This window comes from Hypomesus nipponensis, chromosome 7 (assembly GCF_054491055.1).
Source record: "Hypomesus nipponensis isolate SF chromosome 7, ASM5449105v1, whole genome shotgun sequence".
Lineage (NCBI taxonomy): Eukaryota > Metazoa > Chordata > Actinopteri > Osmeriformes > Osmeridae > Hypomesus > Hypomesus nipponensis.
In genome coordinates, this window is record NC_140367.1 from 4967501 (window position 1) to 4994575 (window position 27075).

General features: G+C 46.6%; 1 protein-coding gene across 1 annotated transcript in view; it reads right to left on the bottom strand.

Annotated features, from left to right (window-relative positions):
- The window catches only part of sox5 (SRY-box transcription factor 5), a 78440-nt gene extending 62940 nt beyond the window's left edge, over nt 1-15500 (bottom strand). The window contains 2 exon segments of the mRNA XM_084701393.1: nt 5019-5214; nt 15304-15500. Coding sequence (XP_084557519.1) covers nt 5019-5214; nt 15304-15341 — 234 coding nt within the window. The 5' untranslated portion in view covers nt 15342-15500.
- Between the last annotated feature and the right edge of the window lie 11575 nt (nt 15501-27075).

A 27075-nucleotide genomic window follows, 5' to 3' on the forward strand; every position in this document is an offset into this window, starting at 1 on the left:
CACCGTACTGTTGGAGCAGCAGCCAGGGTTTCAATATTCATACTGCTTTCATTGTCCCAGACCGTGAGCACAGCTCAAGAACCATTTTCACCTGGTCAGAGTGTACTCTCTCTCTCTCTCGCCGACACACACACACACACACACACACACAAACATAGCCACACAAACAAACAAACAAACACACAAACAGCTGAGACTGAATAAGTCAACATGCTTGATTATTCATGTAGATGTGACTTTGTGAACTTCTATTCCAGTGACTGTAACATGGAGGTGCATTGTGCCTCAGAGCCGATGGACTAACTGTGTGTGTGTGTTTGATACACCCACACATTAGATTGGGTTGTTCGTTCATTGCTCATTAGTGAATATCCCCAACATCACTATGACATTGTACAAACGGATCAAGGCTTTGGTGCTAGGATCTCCCACCCTATAAAGCATGTTCTCATCTTGTGTCTCCAGTTCTCTCATCCTTTCTCCGGCTCTTTCTCTCAAATGTATTTGAATTGAAAAGGAAATTAGTGCTTCTGGTAGCCAGACAAATCATAAGACTAAAGATGACAGTATGGATTGAGAGAGGGATGGAGAAAAGAAAAAAGGTGGAGCGACAGTAAAAGAAAAGGACAGGTAAGGTGATGGAGAAAGAGAGAGATAACGAATGATAGAGGGAGAGAGAGAGAAAGAGAGAGAGAGCGTGTGTCGGCAGGCTGTCTGTGTTGTGACTCTGCCCACAGTTGAGAGCCGTGCATCTTAAAGGCGCAGTCACACCTGTCACATCCCATTAATCTAATCCACAGCCCGCTCCAAACAGCAGAACCCTTTATTTCTAGAAAGATGTCTTGCAAACAAAACAAGCACAAAAAGAGAGAGAGAGAGAGATGAAGGGAGGAAGGGAGGAAGGGGGGGTGCTGGCGTTTCTCTCTACTGTCAGATCTGTGGAGATGTCACTAGAAGCCGTCCACAATGAGGGTCATTTCTTAATCAAAGAGAATTAAATACAACACGATGACTCTTCAAAGCCCTGGGACATTAGGACTTGACATTATTTATGTGCAAAGCAGACACCCTTATCCAGGGCAAGTTAACTGGCTTATATTCCTCTTTATAATCCACACGTACTGACATATTTACCCTAGCCATTCAGTGACTGCAGACGCTTTACAACGCTGTGGCGAACTCAGACATCAAACCGTCAACCTGCCACACAAAGTCCTAATTGTATATACGAGTGTGTGTACGTGTGTGCTTGTGAGTGTGCGCGTGCTAATGAGCATGCTAATGTGTACATGTTGTAAAAGTAGGAATTCATTTATGAATATTGTGCGTATGAAAGTCTTTAAGAATACTATCAATGTATATATGTTTGTCTATATGTCACTGTGTATGTGTGTATTTGTACAGTATGTGCACGCACATGCTTGCATGTACAGTGTGCTTACATGCAAGCATGTGCGTGTGCGTGTGTTTCTGTGCGTGTGTTTCTGTGTGTGTGTGTTTCTGTGCATTTGTAAATGTGTGAGAGTGAATATAAGTATTTATATGCATTTGATCCGCCAGGCTGACAGTGTGGGCGGTTCTGCTTTTAGTTTGCAGATGTCAATTCTCATCCAAATGACTGTAACAAAGTAAAACTGTGCCTCTCTCCTCTCTCTGCCTTCCTTATCCCTTTAGAGCCTCTGCATGGCAGCAGAATTAAACAACTTTTGTCTTCTTAAGCTCATCACTGAGGAGAGGGCTGATTTAAACACACTTAAACTCCTGCCAAAAATTCAAAATGCTATTTTTTCCCTTCCGCCAGCACAGATGCCGCTGTTCATGTTCCTTGGCATTTTTTTTTTCTTCTTCTGTCTCTTTTCACCCCCCGCTCTCTGTCTTTGCGTCTTCCCTCCATCCCCCTGCAGGAGAAACCTACCCATTTACCTTAAAGGGTCTCTTTCTACAGCATCCCCCAGTATTATGCGTATATGGAAAAGAACAGAAGACTTGTAGTGGAGGAGAGTTGGTGAGTGAGAGGGAAGAGGGTTTGGAGGGGGGGTGGGGGGATGTTGTTGAGTCTCTCCTGGCTGGGGTTTGGTATGTATGTGAATATATTGGATGTTAGGGTGTCACGGATCAAGGCATGGCCAATGAGGCAGTGGGTGTCACTGGAAACAGCTGTTAAACCACACACGCCTGCACACACATAAACACTGTCATACACACACACACAAACATAAACACACAAACACTCACATGCGCTGCTTTTGCCTAAACAAAAACAGGCCACAGAGATGTCATCAGATTAACTCCTGGAGTAAGACTGATATCATTTCCCATCCCTTGTCACACACACACACCAAATTCCTTCATGTGCCACATCTAAATGCAGGCATGGTCAGATTTGGAGATCCCTATGTCTGGGGACCCCTCATAGACCCCCTCTTTATCACACAGACACACACACACACACTCAAACCACGCACAAAGAATAATCGCTCATTCACGTAAACCTCTAACAAAAACTAGACTTTCTCTACAGGTCTCCAATACACAAGGGAGTTGTAGAGGTTTAACCGTGAGCTCACATTTATAAGACCATAAAAACTATATTAAGAACAATCAGAAGAATTAATCAAATACAAATAATAATAGTAATAGTACTTTTGTGATAATGATTATTATGGTTATTACCGTTAGTAGTTTGAGTCATATTGTACATGATTTTTGTTATTACTAGACCCCTTACAATACTTAACAATACAAGTAATAATAATAATCATCATCATTATCATGGCCATAATGATCATGAGGATGATGATACAAATATAACATTTTTAATTTCCTAGTTTAGATAATCAATGTGTTCTTACACAAAATAACATTAAAACAATTAAAGCATAATTGTGTCTGATGTGTGCGTTTGATCAACTAAATGTGCAGCTGTATTTTCTATATTTTAAATAACAGTTTGTTAAATTTATGCTTGCCAATATTTTTAAGGCTGCTAATTGTTGACAGGCAAGCGTGTGTTTATCCATTATGACAGCACTGGCAACAGACATTAAGTGTGACCACTGGGTTTGAGACTGCTTGGTGAGTCGTTTAAAATCTGTCAGATTTGTATGAAGAGTAACGGCAAGCCAGGGAAAGGCGGACACATTTATTTGCAATTCCTCCCTCAGCGCGGATTGTTCATTAGACAGACAATAAGATGGCTATTAATTACCACACATTATTATCAACTGTATGGGAAACCCGTCCCTCTCTCCCTCTTTCTCTCTGCAACTTTGAACTTGGGATACACTGTGGACCCGGGTGGAGAAAGGATAAACACGCACTTCGTTACTTTGCCCTCTAAAATAACACAAATTTAAAAAGTGAGAGAGAATACGGTTTATTTACGCATGTGTGTCTCTCTCTTTTGCCTTTTCACAGCGCCTAGCAGATGAAGAGGTCTGTGAGGGAGCGTGTTGGGGGTAACGTTACCGCTGCCGCCTGTGCCTCTCTTCCGCAGCGCTGCCGTGTTAATTTACTATGACAAGATAAAGCGGTAATCTCCCCTTGCTGCTTGCCTGTACAGCCAGCCGCTACCCAGGGACGAGCGCAGTCGATTTACTCTCCATATCACTTTATACAATTGGCGTGACAAAGCCTCTCGGAGCCCTTGCGTGTAAATCTCCCTCTCACTCAACTCTTCTGCCAGTCAGCGCGGAAGGGATTGACTCTAAAGCCCCGGCAAACTTACACATCTTACACATGCCAAAGCGCCGCTAAATCCACCCGTCCAGAAGATGGCTGCGACTTAATAATCCACATCAAACATGCAGTTTCAGTCAGTCATCCTCTCCCTCCCTCTCTTCCGTGTTTTTTTTGTTGTTTTTTTTTCTACTGCTGACATTACTGTTGTCAGTCAAACGGGTAGCTGCCTTTTATATTTGGACATTTTTGACTGGGACCAATTCTGTCAGACAGTGACAGAAAAAGATACATTAACATGGAATAACAATTTATAGGTTCATGTTTTGAGGAAGGTGTATATTGTATAATTCCCCCACTCTGACACAGGCTGTAGTCTAACTCAATTTAATAAACAATGTAGCATAGCAAACATAAATATAATATTACAATGATAACCATGATTATAGAAGTTATTCTTACTAAATATCTGTTTTGTTGTGAAAATATTTACCACTATCTGTTCCAGGTCGTGTGAGATTGATAAGGGCCACTTTGAGCTCATTCTCTCTGTGTCTCTCTGTGTCTCCCTCTCTCTATGTCTCTCTCTGTCTCTATGTCTCTCTCTGTCTCTCTCCCTTTCTTTCTGTCATTCTTCCTCTGGCCCCCACCAGAAGTACTGATAAGCAGCTACACAGAGGAAGAGAGGACTTTGGTTTATAGGTAGTGACTGTTGTCAAACAGCAGAGTCCAGGGCAGCCATGCGTAATCAGAGAGCTAATTACAGAATTAGCTCACCATTATGGCTCCTAAGCACACTTTCATTGTTTTACTGCTGCATTGATTTTTAAAGTTTGCTGTGGGAGGGTTTATGGCTGGGGGAAAGGTCTAGAAGCTTAGTATGTTGCTTTTCAGGTGTGCTTCAACGTGAGCTGGAGGGTGGGGGAGTCTTTATACACACACACACACACACACACACACACACACCCACACACCACTCATTCAGAGTCTGTACATACATGCAGCACCGCCACCACACAATGTCACACTTCATACAGAACAACATGACTCACATTTGCAGTCACGCAACCAGCATTTAGAGCGTCTCTCTCTGTGCCACAGCATCACACAGGCCCTGGGCAAACAGACAGCTCCCCAACACCCAAAACACTCTGATGTCCTCCTCCTCCTCCTCCTCCCATGTTCTGTTCTGTTAATAGCATGTTATAGGAATGTCGAGTTCAATCAAGACAAATAGATTCACTTAAATTCCAGTGTCTGATTTCGTAATTTTGTCACAGGGTCGGAGGAGGGTGTGAAGTTTGCAGTGCAAAATGGAGGCGAGGGGGGGGGCGTCCTACCATGTGGCTGTGCAGGCTGGGGGGGCTGTCCAGGGTGCGTGGGGACACCTTGGTGCAGTAGGAGGTCAGGGGGAGGTGGATGACGGCGCCGCCGTGTCCCTCGCTCTCTTCCTCCTCCAGTCGCTGTCTGCTCGTTGCCATGACTACCTCTCCATCTGTCCCCCCATATGGAGAGGCTGGCCGCTTGGAAGACATCCTGGAAGAGAGCGAGCGAGAGAGAGAGAGAGAGAGAGAGAGAGAGAGAGAGAGAGAGAGAGAGAGAGAGAGAGAGAGAGAGAGAGAGAGAGAGAGAGAGAGAGAGAGAGAGAGAGAGAGAGAGAGAGAGAGAGAGAGAGGAGAGAGGATGAGGGTAAGTAACATTCAGTGAGCAATGTACTCTGGTTTTGTTGGATAACATACAGCTTGAACTGTAACAACATGAAGTTGGTCCCATTGAAAGCTGTGGTACCTGAAATAAAACCCAACCGTTGGGGAAGAGACGAGAACATACCCAAGATCACTTATGTCATGTCAGGTCACTGTTTGTGTTTGTGTGTCTGTACCACAACATTCAGACTGATGTTCCCAACTCTCTGTACTAACTGTGACCGTGCCCAGTGTATGAAAGCCCAGGCCGGTCAATATGACAGGGAACCCAGCGAACACAGACGCCCCACATTGTTCCTGCCTGGCTTTGTCCCCTCTCTGTGAGGAGGACAGGAGCGAAGCGGCACCTATTAGCTGGCCCCTGTCTCTCCCAGCACACATTTAACAGCTGTGAATAGGCACTGGATGAATATGCTCCAATAATAGGATTTCATATGGTTCACAGAGTCACCTAAGTGCTTTCAGCAGCACCTCGAACACACAGCCTTGAAGCTACTGCTACTATGACCCTGGCTAATAGAATGCTCTCTGTCTCTCTCTGTCTCTGTTTCTCTCTCCTCGGTTCCACCTCCCCTGCAACACTGGAAAGGTGAAACTGTAATCACAAACACCCTGAACGTCTTTCTGAAACGCATTGTGAGGGGGCTGTGCTCAGCGTGAGCGGTGGCCCTCGGCCTTCATCCCTCCATCCTTCCAGCCCTAACCCTCCAGGCCTCACAACCCTGGTCCCCCGCCCCCCTGGCCCCCTTGCCCCAAACCTACCCCTCCTGCTTCAGACCCACTCTGTCGTAACAGTGAACTGTAAACTGATTATTCTCTAGCTCTATTGGATTTCCTCTGGCTGCACATCTGGCATTGTTCCTGCACCCCCCCCCTCCCCGCTCCCACTCCCCCCTCTATAATTTAGTGCTTATTTGCTTTATGACGGCGGTAAGACAAACAAGATATACTGTTTCTCACTGGAAGGCCTGAGGAAAAAAAGGCAGATATGACCAGCCCATGCAGCACAGAGACAGAAGTGATCAGGAAATCCATGACCCTGTGTGAAACTGCTGCTTCACCACTAAACTGTGTCTGTCTGGACCTGTCCCAGTGAGACTTCCTGTCATGCTCACTTTCCTGCTCCTATCTATCAAGGCTGACTGAGTCAAAACACAAACAGAGGGTTGAGATATTGACACATTTGATCAATAAAAAAAGAAAATCAAACACAAGGAGAGGAAAGGAAATTAGATATATACTAATGGTTGTTCTAGGCAGAAACACTAAGGGGGCAGTTGTAGGTGTGTGAGTGTGAGTGCGTGCACACTTCTTGAATACCCCTAGTGGGGAGAGTCCAGCTGTATAAACTACATAGCTGTAAGCCACGCGGCAGTGGCGCACTCTCACACAGCCACACACACACACACACAAAGAACAGAGGTCCACACACTGCAGGTCTGTCCTGCCTGTTTACTTTACCCCCTTTCAATCGCTAACTCACACTGGAGGCTTTTGTTCCTGCTGCACACCCACCCACCCTCCTCATACACACACACAGACACACACCCTCCTCATACACACACACAGACACACACCCTCCTCATACACACACACACAGACACACACCCTCCTCATACACACACACAGACACACACCCTCCTCATACACACACACAGACACACACCCTCCTCATACACACACACAGACACACACACCCTCCTCATAGACACAGACACACACACCCTCCTCACACACACACACACCCTCCTCACACACACACACCCCCACCCTAACCCACTCCCCATGCATTTGACTCCCCCTGCCCCTCAGCCCCACCTGGGCAGGAACCCTCTAAGAATTGATCTCAGGTCAGATTCACGCTGCCTGAGCTTGCTGAACAGTGGAGTGAGGGGTGGGGGGGTGAGCTGTTTCTGGATCTGCCAAGCCCTAAACACCCTTAATATACAGTATGATGGGCACTGGAGTGAGGGAGGAAACACGAGTTTTGAGGAAAGTGTCTCCCTGATCTCTCTTATTCCTTCCTCTCCCCCCCGCACAGCCTTCCATCCTCTGCCTCCTCTCACGTCTCTAGGACTGAGGTCTCTTCTCAGCTCCTCCGGAGCAATAACATTGTTATTTTCCTCCAGCCCTTTGGTGTATAATTACGATACAATTCGTCTGCCCAGGTGATGAGGTTCCAGCAGCTATTTCATTTAACGTTGCCAGACCTGTCTTAGCTGAGCGGCTCAATGAAACATTTAAAGCATGTAGTGATGTAGGGATTAAAAAGAAGGCTTGTATTAAGTAGATAAATTGGCAGCCAAGCCAGTCTCCAAGGTCATAATTAGCGACCATTAGCATAATTTTGCTCCATCCTTCTGTGTCGGTAACACCACAAGGCCTGCCAAACACACCTCCCTACATCACCGAAAGGGGGAATAAACCCATATACTAAGGGGCAAAGAACACACACACACACACACACACACACACACTCACTTTGGTCCAACCTGTCAAAACGTGATTCACTGCCTTCACTGACAAATATATTCATCTTAACCCACTTTTTACTGTATCTAAAATATTCCTATTGAGGGCAAACAAGTTGTATGTGATGTGTCTATGGCTCAGACTCACCAGAGACACTACACCATATTGTAGAGTCTGTTTTACCATACCCCCTCCCATTCATACACACTGTACACACACACACCGGGTTTACACACACATACACACACCAGGATGGTGTTAAGCTCAGATTAAAGCACCACTTCCCCTTGCTTTGATGATTAGTGAGTGCTCTCTGAAGTACCACTCATATCACATATGTACCATTCTGTTAAGTCACTAATCGGCCAAATACACTGTCCATTAAATATAGGACTGGAGAGATGGTCTGAATCACCATCACCCGTGTTTAACTCTTAAAAGACAGACCCAGCTGACGCAGTAAACCTTCCTAAAAGGGGAGGCACAACCACACACTCAGTCATTGACAACACGCAATGGTCCCAGCCTGGCGGTGACACAGCAAAGAGATCACGCAAAGATGTTTCCGGAATGAACCCTGGAGGACGACAACTACACACACACACACTTTAATAGGCATCCCAAAGACACCCCTCTTCTAACACACACACACACACTGAAAACCACAGCAGCAACCTGCTAAATCATTCATATTGTCCGAGCAAAGGCGGGGGCAAAGATTTGTTTCATGTTTAATAAAGAGTGAAAGAGAAACAAAGCAGCTGTCTCTGATCTGTCAGATGATATTACACTCTCTCTCTCTCTTTCTTTCTTTCTTTCTTTCTTTCTTTCTCTCTCTCTCTCTCTCTCTCTCTCTCTCTCTCTCTCTCTCTCTCTCTCTCTCTCTCTCTCTCTCTCTCTCTCTGTATCTCTCTCTGTATCTCTCTCTCTCTCTCTCTGTATCTCTCTCTCTGTATCTCTCTCTCTGTATCTCTCTCTCCTTCTCTCTCTGTCCTTTTTTCTCTCTGTCTCTTTCTTGCCATGTGTCTCTCTCTTCATGTGTCTATAAACGTCCTTGTCTGTCGCAGTCTCGCTCTTTTCTCTATATATATGAAAATGACAATTCATCACAATAACAATAACTCGTTAGCACCTTGATGAAAATCAATCTTGTAAAGATTTTTCCCGGTGGGTTCTAATGTGAGAGGACAGGATCCTCTCTTTTACTCTTTCTGTCTTTCTTTCTTCCTCTCTTTCTTTCTTTCTTTCTTTCTTTCTTTCTTTCTTTCTTTCTTTCTTTCTTTCTTTCTTTCTTTCTTTCTTTCTTTCTTTCTTTCTTTCTTTCTTTCTTTCTTTCTTTCTTTCTTTCTCTTTCTGTCTCTCTCTCTCTCTCTCTCTCTCTCTTTCTCTTTCTCTTTCTCTTTCTCTTTCTCTTTCTCTGTCTCTCTGTCTCTCTCTGTGTCTCTTTCTCTCTTTCCCTTCTTCCACATCAGGTCCACGAACACACCCACAGGGTGAACCTCCACAACACATCCTACCTAACCAAACCATCTGTGTCCTGTGGGTGACAGAGAACCACAGGGGGGGGGGATGTGTAACCCTCTCCAGGAGGGGGCAGGGGGACGAGGCAGAGGGCAAGGGGGATGTGACACCTGGGTGTCCAGCTAAAGCTTGACACTAAATGAAGGACTCTGTGGCGTCACTCTCTCTCTCTCTCTCTCTCTCTCTCTCTCTCTCTCTCTCTCTCTCTCTCTCTCTCTCTCTCTCTCTCTCCTCTCACTCTCACTCTCTCTCTCTCTCTCTCTCTCTCTCTCTCCTCTCTCTGTCGCTCTCTTTCTCTGTCTCTCTGTCTTTCTCTCTCCCTTTTACTATTCTCTGTCTCTCTCAATCACTATCTCGGTCGCTGACGTTCTCTATTCCTTCTCTCACTCCCTCTCTCGAAGGAATGATGAACTCTGTCATGCTGTTTTACTGACTGTTCCCTCTTTACACAATCAGCTGTTTGTAAGAATGCCCCCCCCCCCTCCCATCCCACCCTCCCAGTCCAGACTCCTAAGGATATTGCCTAATATCTATTTATAGCACGTCCTCCCTATCAGTGGGAACATTGAAGCAACAACAGAAGGAGGGACAGAGGGAGAGAGAGAATGCAGTAAGGGAGAGACGGAGGAAAAAAACAAGGGAAGTCGTCTAAGTGACTCCACACTTTGGATTGAGTTGATGAGCTTGTTCAGCTTTTCCTTATTCAAGCTTGTTCAGTCTTTCCCTGATGCTTGCAGTGTCTATGTTCACTGTCTCTAAAAGTAGCTGATTAGCTGTGGTTAATCATTTCTGAATCAGAAATTCTGATTGACATCCAAGGAGATGGATATAGTGGTTTTAGGAGAAATAAAGTATAAGTTTATTCTCGTCAAAGAGAGAATGCTTGAGATGTATTCTGCATGCTCACACACACACACTTTCTCTGAATTGGAGGCTGACGAGCTGACCACAAAAGGCAATAACACAGTTTCTAATGTCACACACACACACACACACACACACATACACACAGACTCTAGTCATGTCTGCTGTAGGGAAGGACAGAAGGCACCAGGCAGCTCATGTAGCCTGTGGGACTTCCACCACCGCTCTCTCCACCACCACCTTTCACAGCATCCTCACACACACACACACACACACACACACACACACACACACACCAGCCCGGTCCTTTAGTCATCATCAGCAGCACAGCAGTCTGTATACTTCCCTGTCATGTTTTTATTCATGTCTCCAGTCTGAGTCACCAGCCCGTGATTTTCACTGACATTTTACCTTGGAGAGCGTCCACGCTCCAAACAGGGAAATAACGGGCAGGGGGGGCAGGGGGGGAAACTCATCCCGCCGCTGGCCCTGGCTGCTTCTGTCACTGCCGGTCGGGCCGTGAGAAAACAGGGGAAATTGTAGGAGGGAGGAAGATAGACGACAAGGTCTGGGTCCCAACACTCACACATGTACTGGCCCTTGTTTATGAGAGACGAGTGAGAAGACCACTAATGTTTATTGACAGAAGAACACTGCTTGTCCATTGGGTGACGCGTCTGTTTAGACTCCATTTGCTCAGCAATCCATAAAGAAGCCCACCATTTGTCTTGCTGTCGACGGGTTGCCGTAAACACCACACACACTATCTTAAGATCAGGACGGACTTGTCATGCACACGAGCAAAAACACACACACACACACACAAATACACATGCATACACATTAACTCACAGCTGGGCTCTCTCTTTGCCCCTTGCTTTGAAACTCTCCCCACCTCACCCAAATGGTCTCCTTCATTTCCTTTGAGCCCCCTCTCACCCTCTCAGCCCCCTTCCCCCTTCCACCCCTCCCTCCCTACCTGCAGAGACAGAGGCTCCATTGTACCTCCCCAGGACCAGAGAGAAGCACACTGTCTCTTATTGTGGGGCGGAGGGATGGTGAGAAAGAGGGATGGAGGGAGGGAGAAATCAACAGAGGAGGGATACGAGGGGAGTACTGAAGGACAGAAGCTATTTTGGCCCCTCTCCTGTCCCCCCTACTCCTCTCCTTCTTCTCTCCTCCTCTCCTCTCCTCACAAAGTTTTATGACCCTGCTGATAATGCAATACTGCTGATCTTTAGCCTCTGCCTTCTGACCTCCTGTCATATGACCTCGCTCTTGTTAGCCCAGAGGAAACACACACACACACACGCACACAAACACACACACAAACTGGGAGGCCACCGCTGCACAGCTAAGGAAAAGTCCAAAAAGCGACTTCATTCCTCATCGCTTTCGCCCCTAAACAACCAAAACAAATTTTACCTCACCCGATTGGCTACCAGGGAGGTCAGCTGACTGCTCTGGGGAGGCTTGGGGTCCAAAGGGGGAGACAGGGAGGGAGGGTGGAGGGATTTAACATTCTGCTCTGGTATTCTTCTGCTTTCTTTCTTTTTTTCCGACATGGAGACACGGTTATCAAGCCGCTCAGGGGACTGACAATATGGGCTGGACAATGGCGTAGTCTAAGGAGAGACCCGCAGAGAGAGACAAGAGGCACAGAGAGAGAAAGAGAGAGAGAGAGAGAGAGAGAGAGAGAGAGAGAGAGAGAGAGAGAGAGAGAGAGAGAGAGAGAGAGAGAGAGAGAGAGAAAGAGTGGGAGAGAGACAGAGAGGGAGAGAGGACGAGGAAAAGGGTGAGAACAAGAGAGAAAGAGGCAGAGAGAGGTACAGAGAGAGAAGGAGACAGAGGGAGGGAGAGAGACGGGGGAAAGAAGAGAGAGAGAAAAAGGGGGGGGGGGCACACGGGAAGGGAGTCCCATCGCATTAGTGTTCAGACCACGAATCTGCAACACAATTGCATGATACACACACACACCCACCCACTGCTGTGCACTCTCACAGGGCCTTGTCAAAAACCACATCCTTTAAAACACTTAACCAATCAGATCCTCACCACACACTTTAATGCACCCATACCTTAATTGATTTACAGTTGAATTGCATTTAGCTAACATTAACACACCTTCATTGGATCCAAGTTTCAATTAGTAATATATACAGGACAGTAAGATGTCTAGGAAATGACAACAAATAGTTTGATCTCCTCTCTCTGCGCTTACTCTTCAACCGCATAATAACATAACCATTGAATGGGAGAAGTGTGGAATCTAATGCTGTGAGACAGACTGCCTCTGTCATGCCGTCTGAATGAAGATATGCGTGTGTTGCTGTGTGATTGTTTGACCTGAGGCTGTGCCACATCAGAACATTACATTCTCCCGCTCATGACCTGCACATGAAACAGCCAGTAACACCCTCCACCATAAACCCAACAAGACCCAAATGGTGGAGTGTGAAAGCCCCACAGCACTCAGCACACCCCGTAAGAAAACCCTCTTCCTCTTCACCTCCTCTCTCCCCCTTCTCTCTTCTCCTTCTACACTCTGTCCATCGCTGTGGAATCTGTCAGTTTGACCACAGAATCTCCCTCCCTTCATCAGTGACACAGGAGCCCCACATGAGCTCTCTCTCTCTCTCTTTCTCTCCTTCACCTTCTGGCTTTCTTTCTCTAGTACATACGTAAGTGCCATTCTGAACAAACTCAGCGGGCTGCCATAGAGACTGTTTTTCACCCCGGTACGATCACACAAAAAAACTGAAATAATTGTGTACTCATTCTTAATAGTTACACTGGTGCCATTCATCTGAGATGCTGACCATCCACACAGCAGAACAGCGATGGAAACTAAAACCAACCAACAATAATTCATACATTCTAAGCATTAATAGCAGCAATAATAACAAAACTACTACTAATACTATTACTTCTACTAATACAAATATTAATAATAATAATAATGTTCAAATAGCAGCCAATTTCAAGTTTGTCTGTTCTGCCAAAAACAAGGTTCCTTCTGCATTTATCAGAGGTAACAAAAACAAATTCTTGCCAACAGTGATAAAATCTTATCATCAGATTATTTCATACATTTAATGTTTAACATTTAACTTCTCAACATTTTTGATTAGTCAACCCATGTCTAAAAGGACCTTTTCCAAACAAATACATATTAATTTTCACTTATCAAGCAGCCTCATAGACGCAATCATAATTGCTTATCTCTATCCTTGACACAAAGTTACTCTGCACACCTCTCTCCTTTAAGTATCAAAGAAGAAGAAACATGAGAGAAGAAAAGTTATAGCAAAATAAAATATAAGAGATAAATAGAAGAAGAGAGAGAGAGAGAACACTTACAGAGTCGCAGGAACAGAGAGCATCACCACCACCGAGTCTGGCACACACACACACACTGGCACTCACACACTCCTCAGCGCTGAGGAGAGTAGAGTGCTCAACTCTCTCTCATACAGACACATACACACACACACACACATACACACAAACACTACAAGGAAGATTCACACACACTCAGACCAATGGGTATTCATTCTTTCATTAACCACTGAGAAGGTACATTACAGGATAGCTGAGTTTTAACCAGCCTGTTCCTAAGTCATTGTAATCCCTGAATTTATCTCCATACATTCTGCTTTTCAGTGTAATCCTTTAAATTTTTAATACCACATAGCTGTTGTTATCATTTTTCCCTCTCTTTGCGGATGAATGATTTATTAAAAACAAATTTTCCGACATATAACTTGCTTGCTTTAATTCAGGATAAAACCAGAGTTTATCTCTGAACAAAAGATTAGTTTCATCTGGGCAAAATAGTACAGTACTTTAATGCAATAAAAGTCAAAGGGGAAAAACGCAGGCTTTAAAAAGAGGGTATTATGCTTAATCTTTCTTTCAGAGCATTAACATGAAACAGACAGTGTACCTTTGACATGTTGCTGCTGGAGGTGAGAATGTTTTCACCTTTCTGACAAAACATTGAAACACACACACAAACACTGAAACAAACTGTGTATTCACTTGCAAACATCTCAAACTGGGGACCAACATCCTGTCCCTGCTGGAGGAAGAACAGTTTCTCTGACGGGGATGTATTTCAATGATAAATTCCAAAATAAAACATGTTTGCGTAGAAGGGAGTAGCCCCACAGCTACCTCTGAAAATAACAATTATCTGTGTCCTACATGTGACATAGATGGCCATAGCATCTGTGAACTTTCTTATCTTACTGGTGCAAAATAACCAGTGAAATAAAGCAGAAGTGTAATGAAGTTTGATGGAGGGAAAAGATGTGCTGAGTGTGTGTATGGGTGTGGGTATGTGTTTATGTGTCTATGTGTGTGTGTGTGTGTGTGTGTGTGTCTGTGTGAGAGAGAGAGAATGTGTGCGTGAGAGAAAGAGGGGGGTAGGTGTTGAGATGGGGGGACTTTAGTGAGGAACTTCTTGTCACACAGAGTAAATCGTTCACTCTCACACCTCGACACATGGAAAGACAGGCAAACAGACACTCACAATGAACACACACACACAATCTGTACTGCTTTAACCTGTTTTAACAGTCCTGCCAACCAGATGAACACACTGACAGAAACCACCTAGAGTGGAACGAGGATGAGATACGGAAGGAGGGATGAAGAGATGTAGAGAAGTAAGAAGAAAGCAGAAACAAACTCTTAGATCATTCTCATGGTCTATTTACTGACACAAACACAGACACACGTTTTCTGAACGTATCTTTCCAATGAACAAAACAGAGAAACATCAACTTTTCCTGTTGTATATGCCTGCTCCCCTCTCCCTCTTTCTCTCTCCCTCCCTCACGCTCCCTCTCTCTCTCTCAGTCAAACTAGCTTCAAAAGTAATCTAACAGCTCCGCACCAAACACCACTCTCACAACAGTTTAAGCCCTCAGCCGCGCTCTATCTCTCCGGTCGCCTTCTCCTCCGGTCGCTCAGTCTTGTCCACCGTCCCTCCCCACGGCTGTCCCCGGCGGGGGTGAGAGAGATCATGTGTGTGTGTGTAGGGGGGATCTGAACGTACCTTTTAAACTCCTGGGGCAGGTCAGGCTCAGTGAGCATGCTGGAACAGGGCTGAGGGACTCAAGGATTCCTTCCTCAACAACATGCAGGTCCAACAGAGAGAAGCAGACACGCACACACGCACAAGAGCCTCCGAAACAAGTCTGTCTATTGATCCTTCAACCTCCGAGAGTGCTGAGACTGTTTCCCTCTCTCTCGCTCTCTCGAGTGCACACGCGCACACACACACACACTCAACCTCACACCCTCTGTCTCTGCCCCTCCTCCTCCTCCTCCCCCTCCCTCCCTGTAAGCTGTTAGATCTGGGCTCAGCTCTTAAAGGGCCAGCTCACCCAGAGTGTGTGAGTGTGTGTGTGTATGTACGTGTGTGTGTCCATGCAAACAGAAAGGGGAGGGGCTGTTTGGCCAGAGGGCTCATCACTCCCTGGGTGCAAAACACACAGCAGTGCTGCCCCCTTGCTTAAGCCTTTTTCCCTTTCTGTCTCTCTCTCTCTCTCTCTCTCTCTCTCTCTCTCTCTCTGTCTCTCTCTCTCTCTGTCTCTCTCTCTCTCTCTCTCTCTCTCTCTCTCTCTCTCTGTCTCTCTCTCTCTCTCTCTCTCTCTCTCTCTCTCTCTCTCTCTCTCTCTCTCTCTCTCTGTCTCTGTCTCTCTCTTTCTCTCTTCATCTCTTTTTTATCATTCTTTACTCTTATTTCTCTGTCTGTCTCTTTCTCTCCCTGACCCCCCCCTTCGCTTTGCCTACTCATTCATACTAAGACACACACACACACACACATACATACAGTGGGAGGAAGCTGAGGTAGACCAGTTATAAAGAAGTGCTGACCACCTCCTCTCCAGCCTACCTCCCTGTCAGACCAGAGTCAGACCAGTTGTGTACCAGCTACTGTGACAGCAGTCCTGGTTTGAATCCAGATCCTGCTTGGTAAGTCAGACAAAGCCATAGGCAAAAAAGGTTTCTTTACAATTTGAGTATAACTTATTTTGTGTAAATCAAACCCAACTGTAAAGAACAGAACATTATTTTCATAGACACCCATGCACACACACACACACACACACACACACACCTGGGGATTTGCACATGCACACGCACACACACAGACACCAGACAGACTTCAAAGGTGTCAGTCACCATCCTTTGTGATTGGTGGGTGTGTTGATCAGTCATTGTTTTGAGGGAAAGAAGAGCAAAGAGGACTTACTGAAACACAGCATGCTGGGACCATCTGCAGCTACCAACCATGTACACACCCCACACACACACACACACAAACACACACACACACACACACACAGATGTGTGCATTACACTGATCCACAAACACAGACACACACTATTTTGGAATGCAAAGGCCCACACATTGGCAGAAATACCAGAGATATGTCCATGTCAGTATCAACAACAATCCTTCTCATTACCAGCCATTAACTTACGGTAATCTAATTCATCTCAAAATGTAGAAAATACATTTGAGAGTAGATATAATCTCATTCTGTCAGTAAATTGAGCTCGTATTGGAAACGGCATCTCCCCTTGACCCTAGAAACAGCTGCAAACCCAATGATAACGTTATTTGTGCATTACAGAAACCTAATTTCTTTATTACACAGCTAACTCCACAATGAATGGTCAACATACAGTAAAGAAGTCTGACCTTAGCCTAACCTTGTCCTCCTCAGAGGCAAAGGTTTGCATGGTTATGTCTTTGGCTACGTGAGAAACATAACAATTCTAAAAAGACGCTTTCACACACTAGTGCTCTCTGAATAATATAGAGCATGAAAGGAACATGCTAACTCTACAGTGTAGACTCTGCTCTGTAGAATGTGGCAATAAGCTTCCAAACAAAAGCTTGTCATATTATATGACATGTCAAAATAGAACTCTTAATGGTTTGAGACTATGTGAGTGTGTGTGCATGAGAGAGAGATACATAAATAGGGCGAAGACTTTTTTAGTCATTTAGCAGACGCTCTTATCCAGAGCGACTTACAGTAAGTACAGGGACATTCTCCCCGAGGCAAGTAGGGTGAAGTGCCTTGCCCAAGGACACAACATCATTTTGCACAGCCGGGAATCAAACCGGCAACCTTCTGATTGATAGCCCAATTCCTTAACAGCTCAGCCATCTGACCCCCCGTTAGAAGACAGAGGGAGACTCTATGTGTGACCCTCTGTGATACACTGGAGCTGGAATCCATCTATGGCATTGTCTATGGTTATAATGGGTAGCAAGAAATTGTTTTCACGACAATATTTTATGGGTCAGATTCAGAGTTTGATGGGATTGTATGAGGCTAGACTCTCAGATCTAGATGTAGGGAGAAGGCAGAGACAGCCAACAGGGCTTCCTCACAGGGGGGAACATTGATGTCTGGTCAACATTAGAGGATGTTACTACCAAAGGTGCTGCTGTTATTTAAACAGAAAAAAAATTTGAGAGAAAGAGACAAAGACAGAGACACAGGGAAAGAGAGAGACAGTGCAAGAAGGAGAGAGAGAGAGATAAGCGATATTTTCATTTGAGATACAACTGAAGAAGTTAAAAAACATTTACTTGGTAAAACAGCTTGTGAGGCGACATCAGCAATAATGTTAAAAGGTGCATCATAAAACAGTAGACGGAAGTAATGGAGTCCTTGACCTTAGGTGGACTAGCATCAGACAGCAGCTTAGAAGACAGCAGAGCACAGACACGCACGCACACGCACACGTGCACACACACACACACACACACACACACACACACACACACACAGTGCTTTACAATGAAGCTGTTGATCAGAAACCCAGTGTCGGGGACCCTCACAGCTGTGCTGCATTAGAGGCCTGGAGAGCAGAGGGTCTGCTGGAGACAGGCAGTAAACAATCCTCTTCCTCAATAACACACACACACACACATACGTATACAGACACACACACATGAAGACACACGCACACAACACACCCATTAGATAAAACAGTCTGACCTCTTCTTTCTCTTCCATTTAGGCACAAATCAGGGGAGAAGGATGAGGGGATGGATAGAAGGAAAGAGCGAAAAATGGAGGAAGATGTCAGAGAAAAAAACACCCAGACAGGCTGTTATGGTTAAACAAGAGAACAATTCACTACACTCTTCCTACACGTCTCCTTTCCCCCCCATGTCCTCTTCCTGACTGGCGATGGAGGGATGAGGGATGGGTGTGTTAAAGGGATGAGGGGCCTGAGGTGGCTGGGCTGGGTGTGATGGAGGGGATGAGGAGGCAGGAGGTGATGGAGGTGACAGTGCTGTGATGTACTGTTTAACCAGGTTCCCATGCACAGTAGAGGCCCGCTCTGATGTTTGAGTGGCAGCTCCCAGACCTCCATTAAGATAGGCCGCTATCTCCCCCCGCCAGCCCAGCAGCGCCTTTCATACAGGCAGGGGCTCGGACACCCCAGACACCCTCTCAGGCCCCCACTCAAGAGCAGAGATGCGATATATCTCCGAGATAGCCAGCTGTCGCACCACTAACGTCAGGGAGTGGAGTATATCTGGGAATACTGATTGAATATGATCTCAGGTTCACAGACACTTTCTGTCCTGGCAGAGAAACCAGCAGAGAGATCTGCAGGAAGAGAGACATCACTGTGGATTAGGATGGCGCCTTCCTTCACTCCCTCTCCCTCTTTCTTCTTCTTCTCTCAGACAGACAGTGGGGTTCCCTCTCTGTCCATCTCTCTGTGTGTCCCGCCGTCTCTCAGCGTACCTGTTGACCGGTCAGTGACTCTCTTCATAAGCTATCCAGAGCTATCGCGGTGCACACGTGCTGCGGCACACACACAGACACTGCATAGTCCATTTCTGGTCAGGATGGAGTGAATTTCCCTGGCCAATTGAAAAGCAGACCAAGTTGTAACAGCCAATAAAAAGGTTCATGTTTCACCTTCGTTGCTTAAATCAACCATCTCTCTTTTCACTGACGACTTCACATTCAGCAAATTAATTAGTTGTGTATTCTCTGTATACAGCTCATGCCTAACCTTTATCTCTAATTAACTAGCTTATTCATACACCTCAAAACATCAACTAATTAGGTTTGGGGTAAAATAAAGCTATATTTTATATTTCTCAGCTTTTCATAATCTTTAGTGTTAACAATGCATGCATCTGTTTGTGTTTGTGGAGGCAAAACAATGTAAAATGACTGAAAGGGACTGTGTTGACATAGGGTTAATGAATGTCTCTTAGACAAGGTAAATAAAGAGAATGATTGACAACAACAACTGAGTTGTCTCCGGTCAGCTCCACACATACACACAAAAAAGAAGGAAGGCAGAGAGAGAGAGAGAGGGAGAGAGAGAGAGAGAGAAAAAGAGAAAAAGAGAGAGAGAGAGAGAGAGAGAGAAAGAGAGAGAGAGAGAGAGAGAGAGAGAGAGAAAGGTAGAGAGAAGAGGCCGTGGGTAGATAATGGGAGGACAGTTTCATACCCAGACGCTCATTAAGAGAGCTGCAGTGCTTTCTAAGCACCCAGACAGTCTTTAGTGGTCAGACTGGGCCCTGAAACTGACCAAGGCTCAGACGAACACACAGACTGCACACAAAGACAAGGGCCTGGACATGAAGCAAACAAAGCCGGAGGAAAGAGGAAGTGGAAACAAGTTGAAAAACAAACCGTTCAACACTTGGGGAGTGCTGAAATCAACCGCCAACACTCGATGGCTTACTGTAGATAGGAGCCCAACTCAAATCAGGTGTAATCACGGCTCAATCACAGAGATGCAAAGTCTATATGTCCAAGAAAACCAGGATTGACTTTCATGCCATTCCCTGCTGTGCTTCTTTTACTGGTGTGTGTGAGTGTTTGCGTGTGTGTAAGTGTGTGTGTGGTGAGCGTGTTCCCTGCACCTGTTTGTGCGTGTGTGTTAGGACGCCAGAAGAGTGAGGTGCGGAGAGGTGTGAAACAGGAAACGAGGCCGGGAGACGATGCAAACCAGGGATGAGAAACATGACTGTGAGGTTTTAGATGTCTCTGCACCATTAGAGCTGTGATCGAGCGCCACAGGGGGTCTGGTAATGACCAACCCCCCCCAAACTGACGCTAAAACCCACCTATATCCCCTCTCTTCGTCCCTCCATCCCTCCACCCGCACCTACGCCATCATCTGCAACTTCACTTGTGGTTTGTTTCTTCAAATGGCTTTTTTTCCCCCCCATCTATTCTGGTGCAAAGCACATCTATTGCTGCCTGCCTGTTGCCTGCCTGTACAGCTGAGAGAAAGAGAGATAGATAGATAGATAGAGGGAGAGAGAGAGAGAGAGAGAGAGAGAGAGAGAGAGAGAGAGAGAGAGAGAGAGAGAGAGAGAGAGAGAGAGAGAGAGAGAGAGAGAGAGAGAGAGAGAGAGAGAGAGAGAGAAAGAAGAAAGAGCAAGCGAGCGAGACTACAGCATCTCCTCCTAATCCTGTCCACCTGAGGGTGTATCTGCTTGGCTGCTGCCCTATCCCAGCCCCCCCCTCCCGCCCCTATCCTGTCCCCCCCACCCCCCAACTCTCCCGTCCCCTACCACCCCCCGAGCCCTCCAGACAGCCCCTGTACCACTGGCTCCCCTCCAGACTCCCTTCCACCACTCAAACACCCAAACATGCTCAGCTCCCTGAAGCCCTGCCATCACATCTCTATACTGACTTGCTTACAGCATAACAACAAATCATTTGTTTTTTGATTTTGCTTATTTGGCTCTATGTTGTTTATATGTTTATGCGTTCATATTGTCATATATGTCAATTGTTTGTCCATTGTATAAAAAAATATATACAATCATTATTGTTTTTTTTCTCTCTGTTTGTTGTGTCTCTCTGCTGCTCAAACGTGTTATCTATGTTTCTCCATGCATCTTACCTTACATGCTCTGCACATGACTGCCATGGCAGACACACAAACACTCACACTCACAAACACGGACATGGACACGCACACTATCCGTCCTTACATCTCTCTATACATAAAGAAAAGAAGAGATTAGGAGAGAAGAGGAGAAGGATGCCAGCCAGCTGGGTAGCAGCCACACGTGGAGCTGGGTCTCACTGTAGAGCTGGTTGGAACCCTCCCTGTTCCTCCAGTAAGCCTTGCTCCTCCAGGACACTGAGTGGACTGACATCCAGCATATTGGACCCCCTGAATCCGTATTTCTGTGTTTACTAACTCTGTTTACATTGTATATACAGTAGGGAGAGACATTGTTTGTGGTCGACAGCTGATGGGATACGAGATGAGGTGATCTGGTCCATACTGTTTCTATGTGCTGTGTCTATGTGCATCAATTTGTGTGTGTGCGTGCTGTTGTCATTCCCCCACGTGCCCCCCCCCCCCCCCCCCCCTTGCTGTGAGAACACACTGGCACACAGATGGTTAAGCCCACCCAGCACTGAGTGGGAGGTGGGGGGGGGGGATGTGATGGGGGGGGGGGCACTGCAGATGGCACAGAGGGCATCGCCAATCGGCCTACACAAGGAGGGGTGGGGGGTTAAGAGGGAGTGTGTGTCTGCTTGTTCAATTGCTTGTACGTGCCTGCGTGTGTGTGTGTGTGCATCTGAGGAAGACGGTTAATGTGTGTGTGGGTGGGGGGAGGAGGGGGGGGGGCACAATACACTTGCCGCATCTCCTTGTTGGCATGATCCAGAGTGGCACACAAAACCCTGGCACCTCTGCCCACGCGCATCCACACTGAGAGACATGGCGAGGCCTTCCAGAGGGGCTGTGTGTGACCGTGCGCGTCTGTGTGTGAATGTCTGTGTGTGTGTGTGTGTGGGGGGGGGGGGGTGGGGGTGAGGGGTGGGGGTGAGAGTGTGTGCGTGTAAGGCGAGAGCATGTCTGTGTACACATGTGCTTGTGTAAGTGTATGTTTGCGTGTGTGGTTGCGTGTGTGTGAGTGTCTCTGAGGTGTGTGCGTGACCCAGCCAGCACAAGCACAGACCCCACACCTCTCATTAGCCCCTAGCCCCAGTCTGGGTAGGCTCAGCTCTTTGATATGCAACGACGGCTAATTCCCTGTGTGTTCCTGTCTCTAAGGGCCTCATCCACCGTCATCATTACCGGCCTGTGTTCCACAACTGAGATGTTCATTTAACCCTGCGAACATCTTCGGCAACTTCACACACACGCACACACACACACACACACATAGACACACACACTGACAATCAGGGAGACTGGCCTGCTTGCATATTTTTACGTGAAAAACACTTATTTACATAAGTATGTAGTATTTATTACAGAATCTGACTTCTTGTTGTTGCTCTTGAGGTAAAACATATTTGTGTGTGTGTTGCGCATAACTTAGCATGTGTGAAAGAGCACCTCATTAGATGAGTGACCCAGTCCCCAGGAGCACACGGTCGGCTCTTTCCACAACGCAACATACACACCCCTGGTCCATAAGCTTTAGCTTACCGAGCTATTCCTGTACCCCACCTGCTAACCTGCAGCATTCTGTCACCTGTGCCCTTCCCTGTTATCAACTCTTCTCAAATCTCCTGTCTATTTCATCTGTCCTCCCTACACCCCCCCCGTAAACGCTCCCAAACACAGTGGGCAGGTGCGGGGCTGTCAGTATCTTATTGTCCTATGCATCACCATGGTTTGAGATTATTGTCTGTTGCCAACTGCCTAGTTTGTCCTACTGTTGCACCAATGTTGCCTGCTTTGTTTTCTCAGCTGCTTGTATCCTCTGTTCATACCTGCCAGTGTCAGTCTATGTCTTGATTGTGGTTGTTGTTTGGTGTAAATAATCCCTGTGTCTTGCTTTGTGCCTTTTATGCTTTTAACATTTGTATCCCCTCTGATTTCCTATGTACTAATGCCCTGCTTTGTTTAACCTGCTTGTTTTTTGTTGTTGCTTTTGTGCTTTTTCCTGTATGTTGTACTGCTGTGGCTGTGTGCCGTGCTGCTTTTACCTAAACCGGATTTGTCTTCCATAGCCCCCTTCCCCTCTCCCTCAAAAAGCTTGTGCTTTTTGCCAGGCCATCACTGGAAATAAGAATGTGTTCTTAATGATTCTGCCTGGTTAAATGACAAATAAATAAACTAAAAGGACACGACTAGCTGGGGCAGTGAGACTGAGAGGACTGAGAGGACCTGACTGACCACACTGACCAGACTGACCATGTAATGGCACTGATGGTCTGATAATTGACAACAGGCTATAAAAACGTGGGACCATTAACGTCCCCGCCGCCTCAACACGGCGACCGTTGCTATGGCGATGATGGCCCATCGTTACGGCGAGAGGGGCGAGTTAGGTTGAGGTCGCTGGGCGGCCCCTGATAACTGTTTGAGGGTCAGACGTGTGCGGTCCTGTCTGAGGGGGAACAGCTGATCCAGGATCAGCCTCCCAGCACAACCCGCAGGACGCTGCTGAGAGCAACAGCAGCTCCCAGATCTGTCATCCCTGCCACCGTCCAGCCACTCGATCTCCACGGTGGAGATGTCTGAAGTCTTGAGGACGTTACACAGATTGGTACTAAGTAGACAGCTGTGAGGCTGTACCCTTATCTAGTGTCTGAGGCAACGCATTAAAGTTCTGAGTTTCAGAGATTTTTGTTTCGCTTTTGGCACTCATCTATATGGGTGTACGTGTGTGTGTGTGTGTGTGTGTGTGTGTGTGTGTGTAACCCAGTAGCAGTCCCCTGAGGCTTGAGGGGTTGCAGCACTGGCTGTTTGAGTGAATGAAAGAGCTGAGGGGCGATAATGAGGATGTTTTCTGTGGCCAGCGCAGCTTCCTGAGACGGAGGGCCAGGCGACGGCCGGCACGCAGCAGCTGTGTGCTGCTGGAGAGACATCTGAGAGGACAACTCCCCAGCTTTTACACAACATTGTTGTTTGGATGCGGCCTTCCTGGCACAGACGGAGCTTACTCAGGGAAAGACAGGAGAGTAAGAGAAACAAAAAAAGGAGAGAGTTTTGAGAGAAAGGGAAATAGAAAAAGAGAGAGAGAGAGATTGAGTGAGAGAGAAAGATTGAGTGAGAGAGATTGAGAGAGAGATTGAGAGAGAGAGAGAGAGAGAGAGAGAGAGATAGAGAGAGAGAGAGAGAGAGAGAGAGAGAGGGAAAGAAGGAAATCTTTGGCATGGGCCTCGTCTTTGAAGTGATTTGGAGAGAGATGACGTGAAATTAGAGAGTAGCGTCGGCTTTCCACTTTGACTACACATGAAAAGCTTCAGGAACATTTTCTACAAAGATAAACACACACATACCTCACAAACCTCACACACTCGCATGTGCACACTGTCGTATCTAAACTAAACAGATTATCTTGTTTTTTGCTTTTTATACATGTTTTGGGTTGTTTCAATTGCTTCAAGAAAGTTTGTAGTCAAATCTTTATCACTAAGCTCAAGTGTGTCAAACCTAATATACCTACCTTTATATAGTAGTTATATAATGAATAGCTATGAATATTATTACAACAAAACTGCTACTACTACTACTACTACAGTATTACTGCTACTAATAAAAATCAAACAAACAATAAGTTGTTGAGAAACAGAAAAGGCAAGCCATCCACAATGAATTTCAATGAGCTTAATTTTAAGTTGTTGTGGTTATTGCCATGTACCAAGGCCATTCCACATACTCAGTAAGATAAAGGTTTATCTGCCATACAAAGGAAGGCGCAAGGGATACAGAGAGTTTGATGGTACCTCCTATCAGAAGGCACGTTCTAAACAAACACATACACACAGGCACACCTCACACAGACACCACAAATACACACCCACTGACACACCACAAACAAAACATACATGCGCACACTCATGCTAAAACACACAAACACATGCACACAGTGAACAGCAACCCAGTATCTATCTGGGTAAATAGAGGGTGATCTAGATGGAGTTTTATTGTTATGCCCACAGGAGCAGATGTCTCTGCCGTCTGAATCATGTCTGAATTCTCTCTCTCTCTCTCTCTCTCTCTCTCTCTCTCTCTCTCTCTCTCTCTCTCTCTCTCTCTCTCTCTCTCTCTCTCCTCCTCTCCGTCTCTCTCTCTCTCTCTTTCTGTCTCTCTCTCTCTCTCTCTCTCTCTCTCTCTCTCTCTCTCTCTCTCTCTCTCTCTATCTCTCTCTCTCTCTCTCTCTCTCTCTCCCTCTCTCTCAGAGTGCCAGATGGAGGGACGTTAGTGTTGTTCTCCAGACCATTCTCACTCAGGATCACAATGAACTGTCACAGACTGTGGTCTCTTTCTAGCTCTGTTTCCCCCACCTCCCTGCTTTTACTTTCTCTCCATTTCATTCTTTCTTTTTATATTATCTCTCTTCCCCTGCATCACTCTCCTTCTCTGTCCATTTACCTTTTCACAATGTGTTGTTTTTCTGGGAAAGGAATAAAAATCATTGTAATATTTTTTTATTAGGTCTCCTCTCCACAGGCACCAGCCCTGGCCCCAGCCCTGGCCCCAGCCCTGGCCCCAGCCCTGGCCCCAGCCCTGGCCTCAGCCCTGGCCCCAGCCCTGGCCCCAGCCCTGGCCCCAGCCCTGGCCCCAGCCCTGGCCTCAGCCCTGGCCCCAGCCCTGGCCCCAGCCCTGGCCTCAGCCCTGGCCCCAGCCCTGGCCCCAGCCCTGGCCCCAGCCCTGGCCCCAGCCCTGGCCCCTCTGTATCCTTCATTATTAAGGAGGTGTCTAGGCACCCCTCTCTCACACAGACACAGAGAAAGAGAGAGACAGAGAGAGAGAGAAAGAGAGAGAGAGAGTCTGAGTATGTATTATTTAATTAAGTGTGTGGGAGCTCAGTTGGGATTGGGGAGTAAACATCAGAATACTCTGTTGTCACTGTGTGACAAGGGCATGACCTACCACCACCTGGAAACACACACACACACACGCACACACACACATACAGTCTTCCTCTGACGCCGGGGTGTGTAAGAGTCCTTACTGACTGTGGCCGAGGGTGCTAAGCCTTTCACTCAGCGTCTGCTGAATAGAAAGATCCGGGGCAGGAGAGACGGAGCGACAGAGGAAGCTCAGAGGTAGAGTGACGGGGTGGGGAGGTGGGGGGGGGGGGGGGTCATGGGCTGTGTGTGTGAGGAGGGGAGGTAAGGGGGAGCACAAGGGGGGGCCATGCCCGGTTTCAACAGAATTCAGGCATTGTCAGCGAGGAGAGAAGCTCATTCTGTTGATCTGAACTGATCCAAAGAAACAAAAATGCATTGTTCCCTGCAGATGGAAGCCAGTGTCTCCAAGGTAACCACATTAATCTCCCCTTTCTCAGCTTCCTCTCTTGTCGAGGCGTAATCGGTGGGCTCCTTTCACGGCGAAGCCAGCCTCAAAGCCCGCGCTCTAACTAGACCCCTAATTAGCTGCAATTACAATGAAGACAACATGGTGAGATAATAGAAATTTGCAAAATAATGACATACCACAGCAAAATATTCCTCCCTCTAAGCACCATTTTTCTGGGGAGCGCACAATGAGCCGGGGCCCTTCTAAAGCCGGGCTTCAGAATGGTGGTGCATTATGTGGTACAGAACACTATTGTCTACCTTCTGGTTCTCTCAATCAACAGGCCATTGTCTGGCTGCTTAAATCAAAATGACTCAAATACAGGCTCCATAATGATGTCCTCGTAGCACAGCATACATAACACAGGGAGAGAGGACAGGAGAGGAGTAGAGAGGGAGGAGAGGGGAGGAGAGGAGCAGGTTGGAGTGGAGAGGAGAAGAGGAGAGGAGAGAGGAAATGAGAGGAGAAGATAGGATAGCAGAGAAGAAGAGGAGAGAGGAAAGGGAGAAGAAAAGAGCAGACGAGAGAT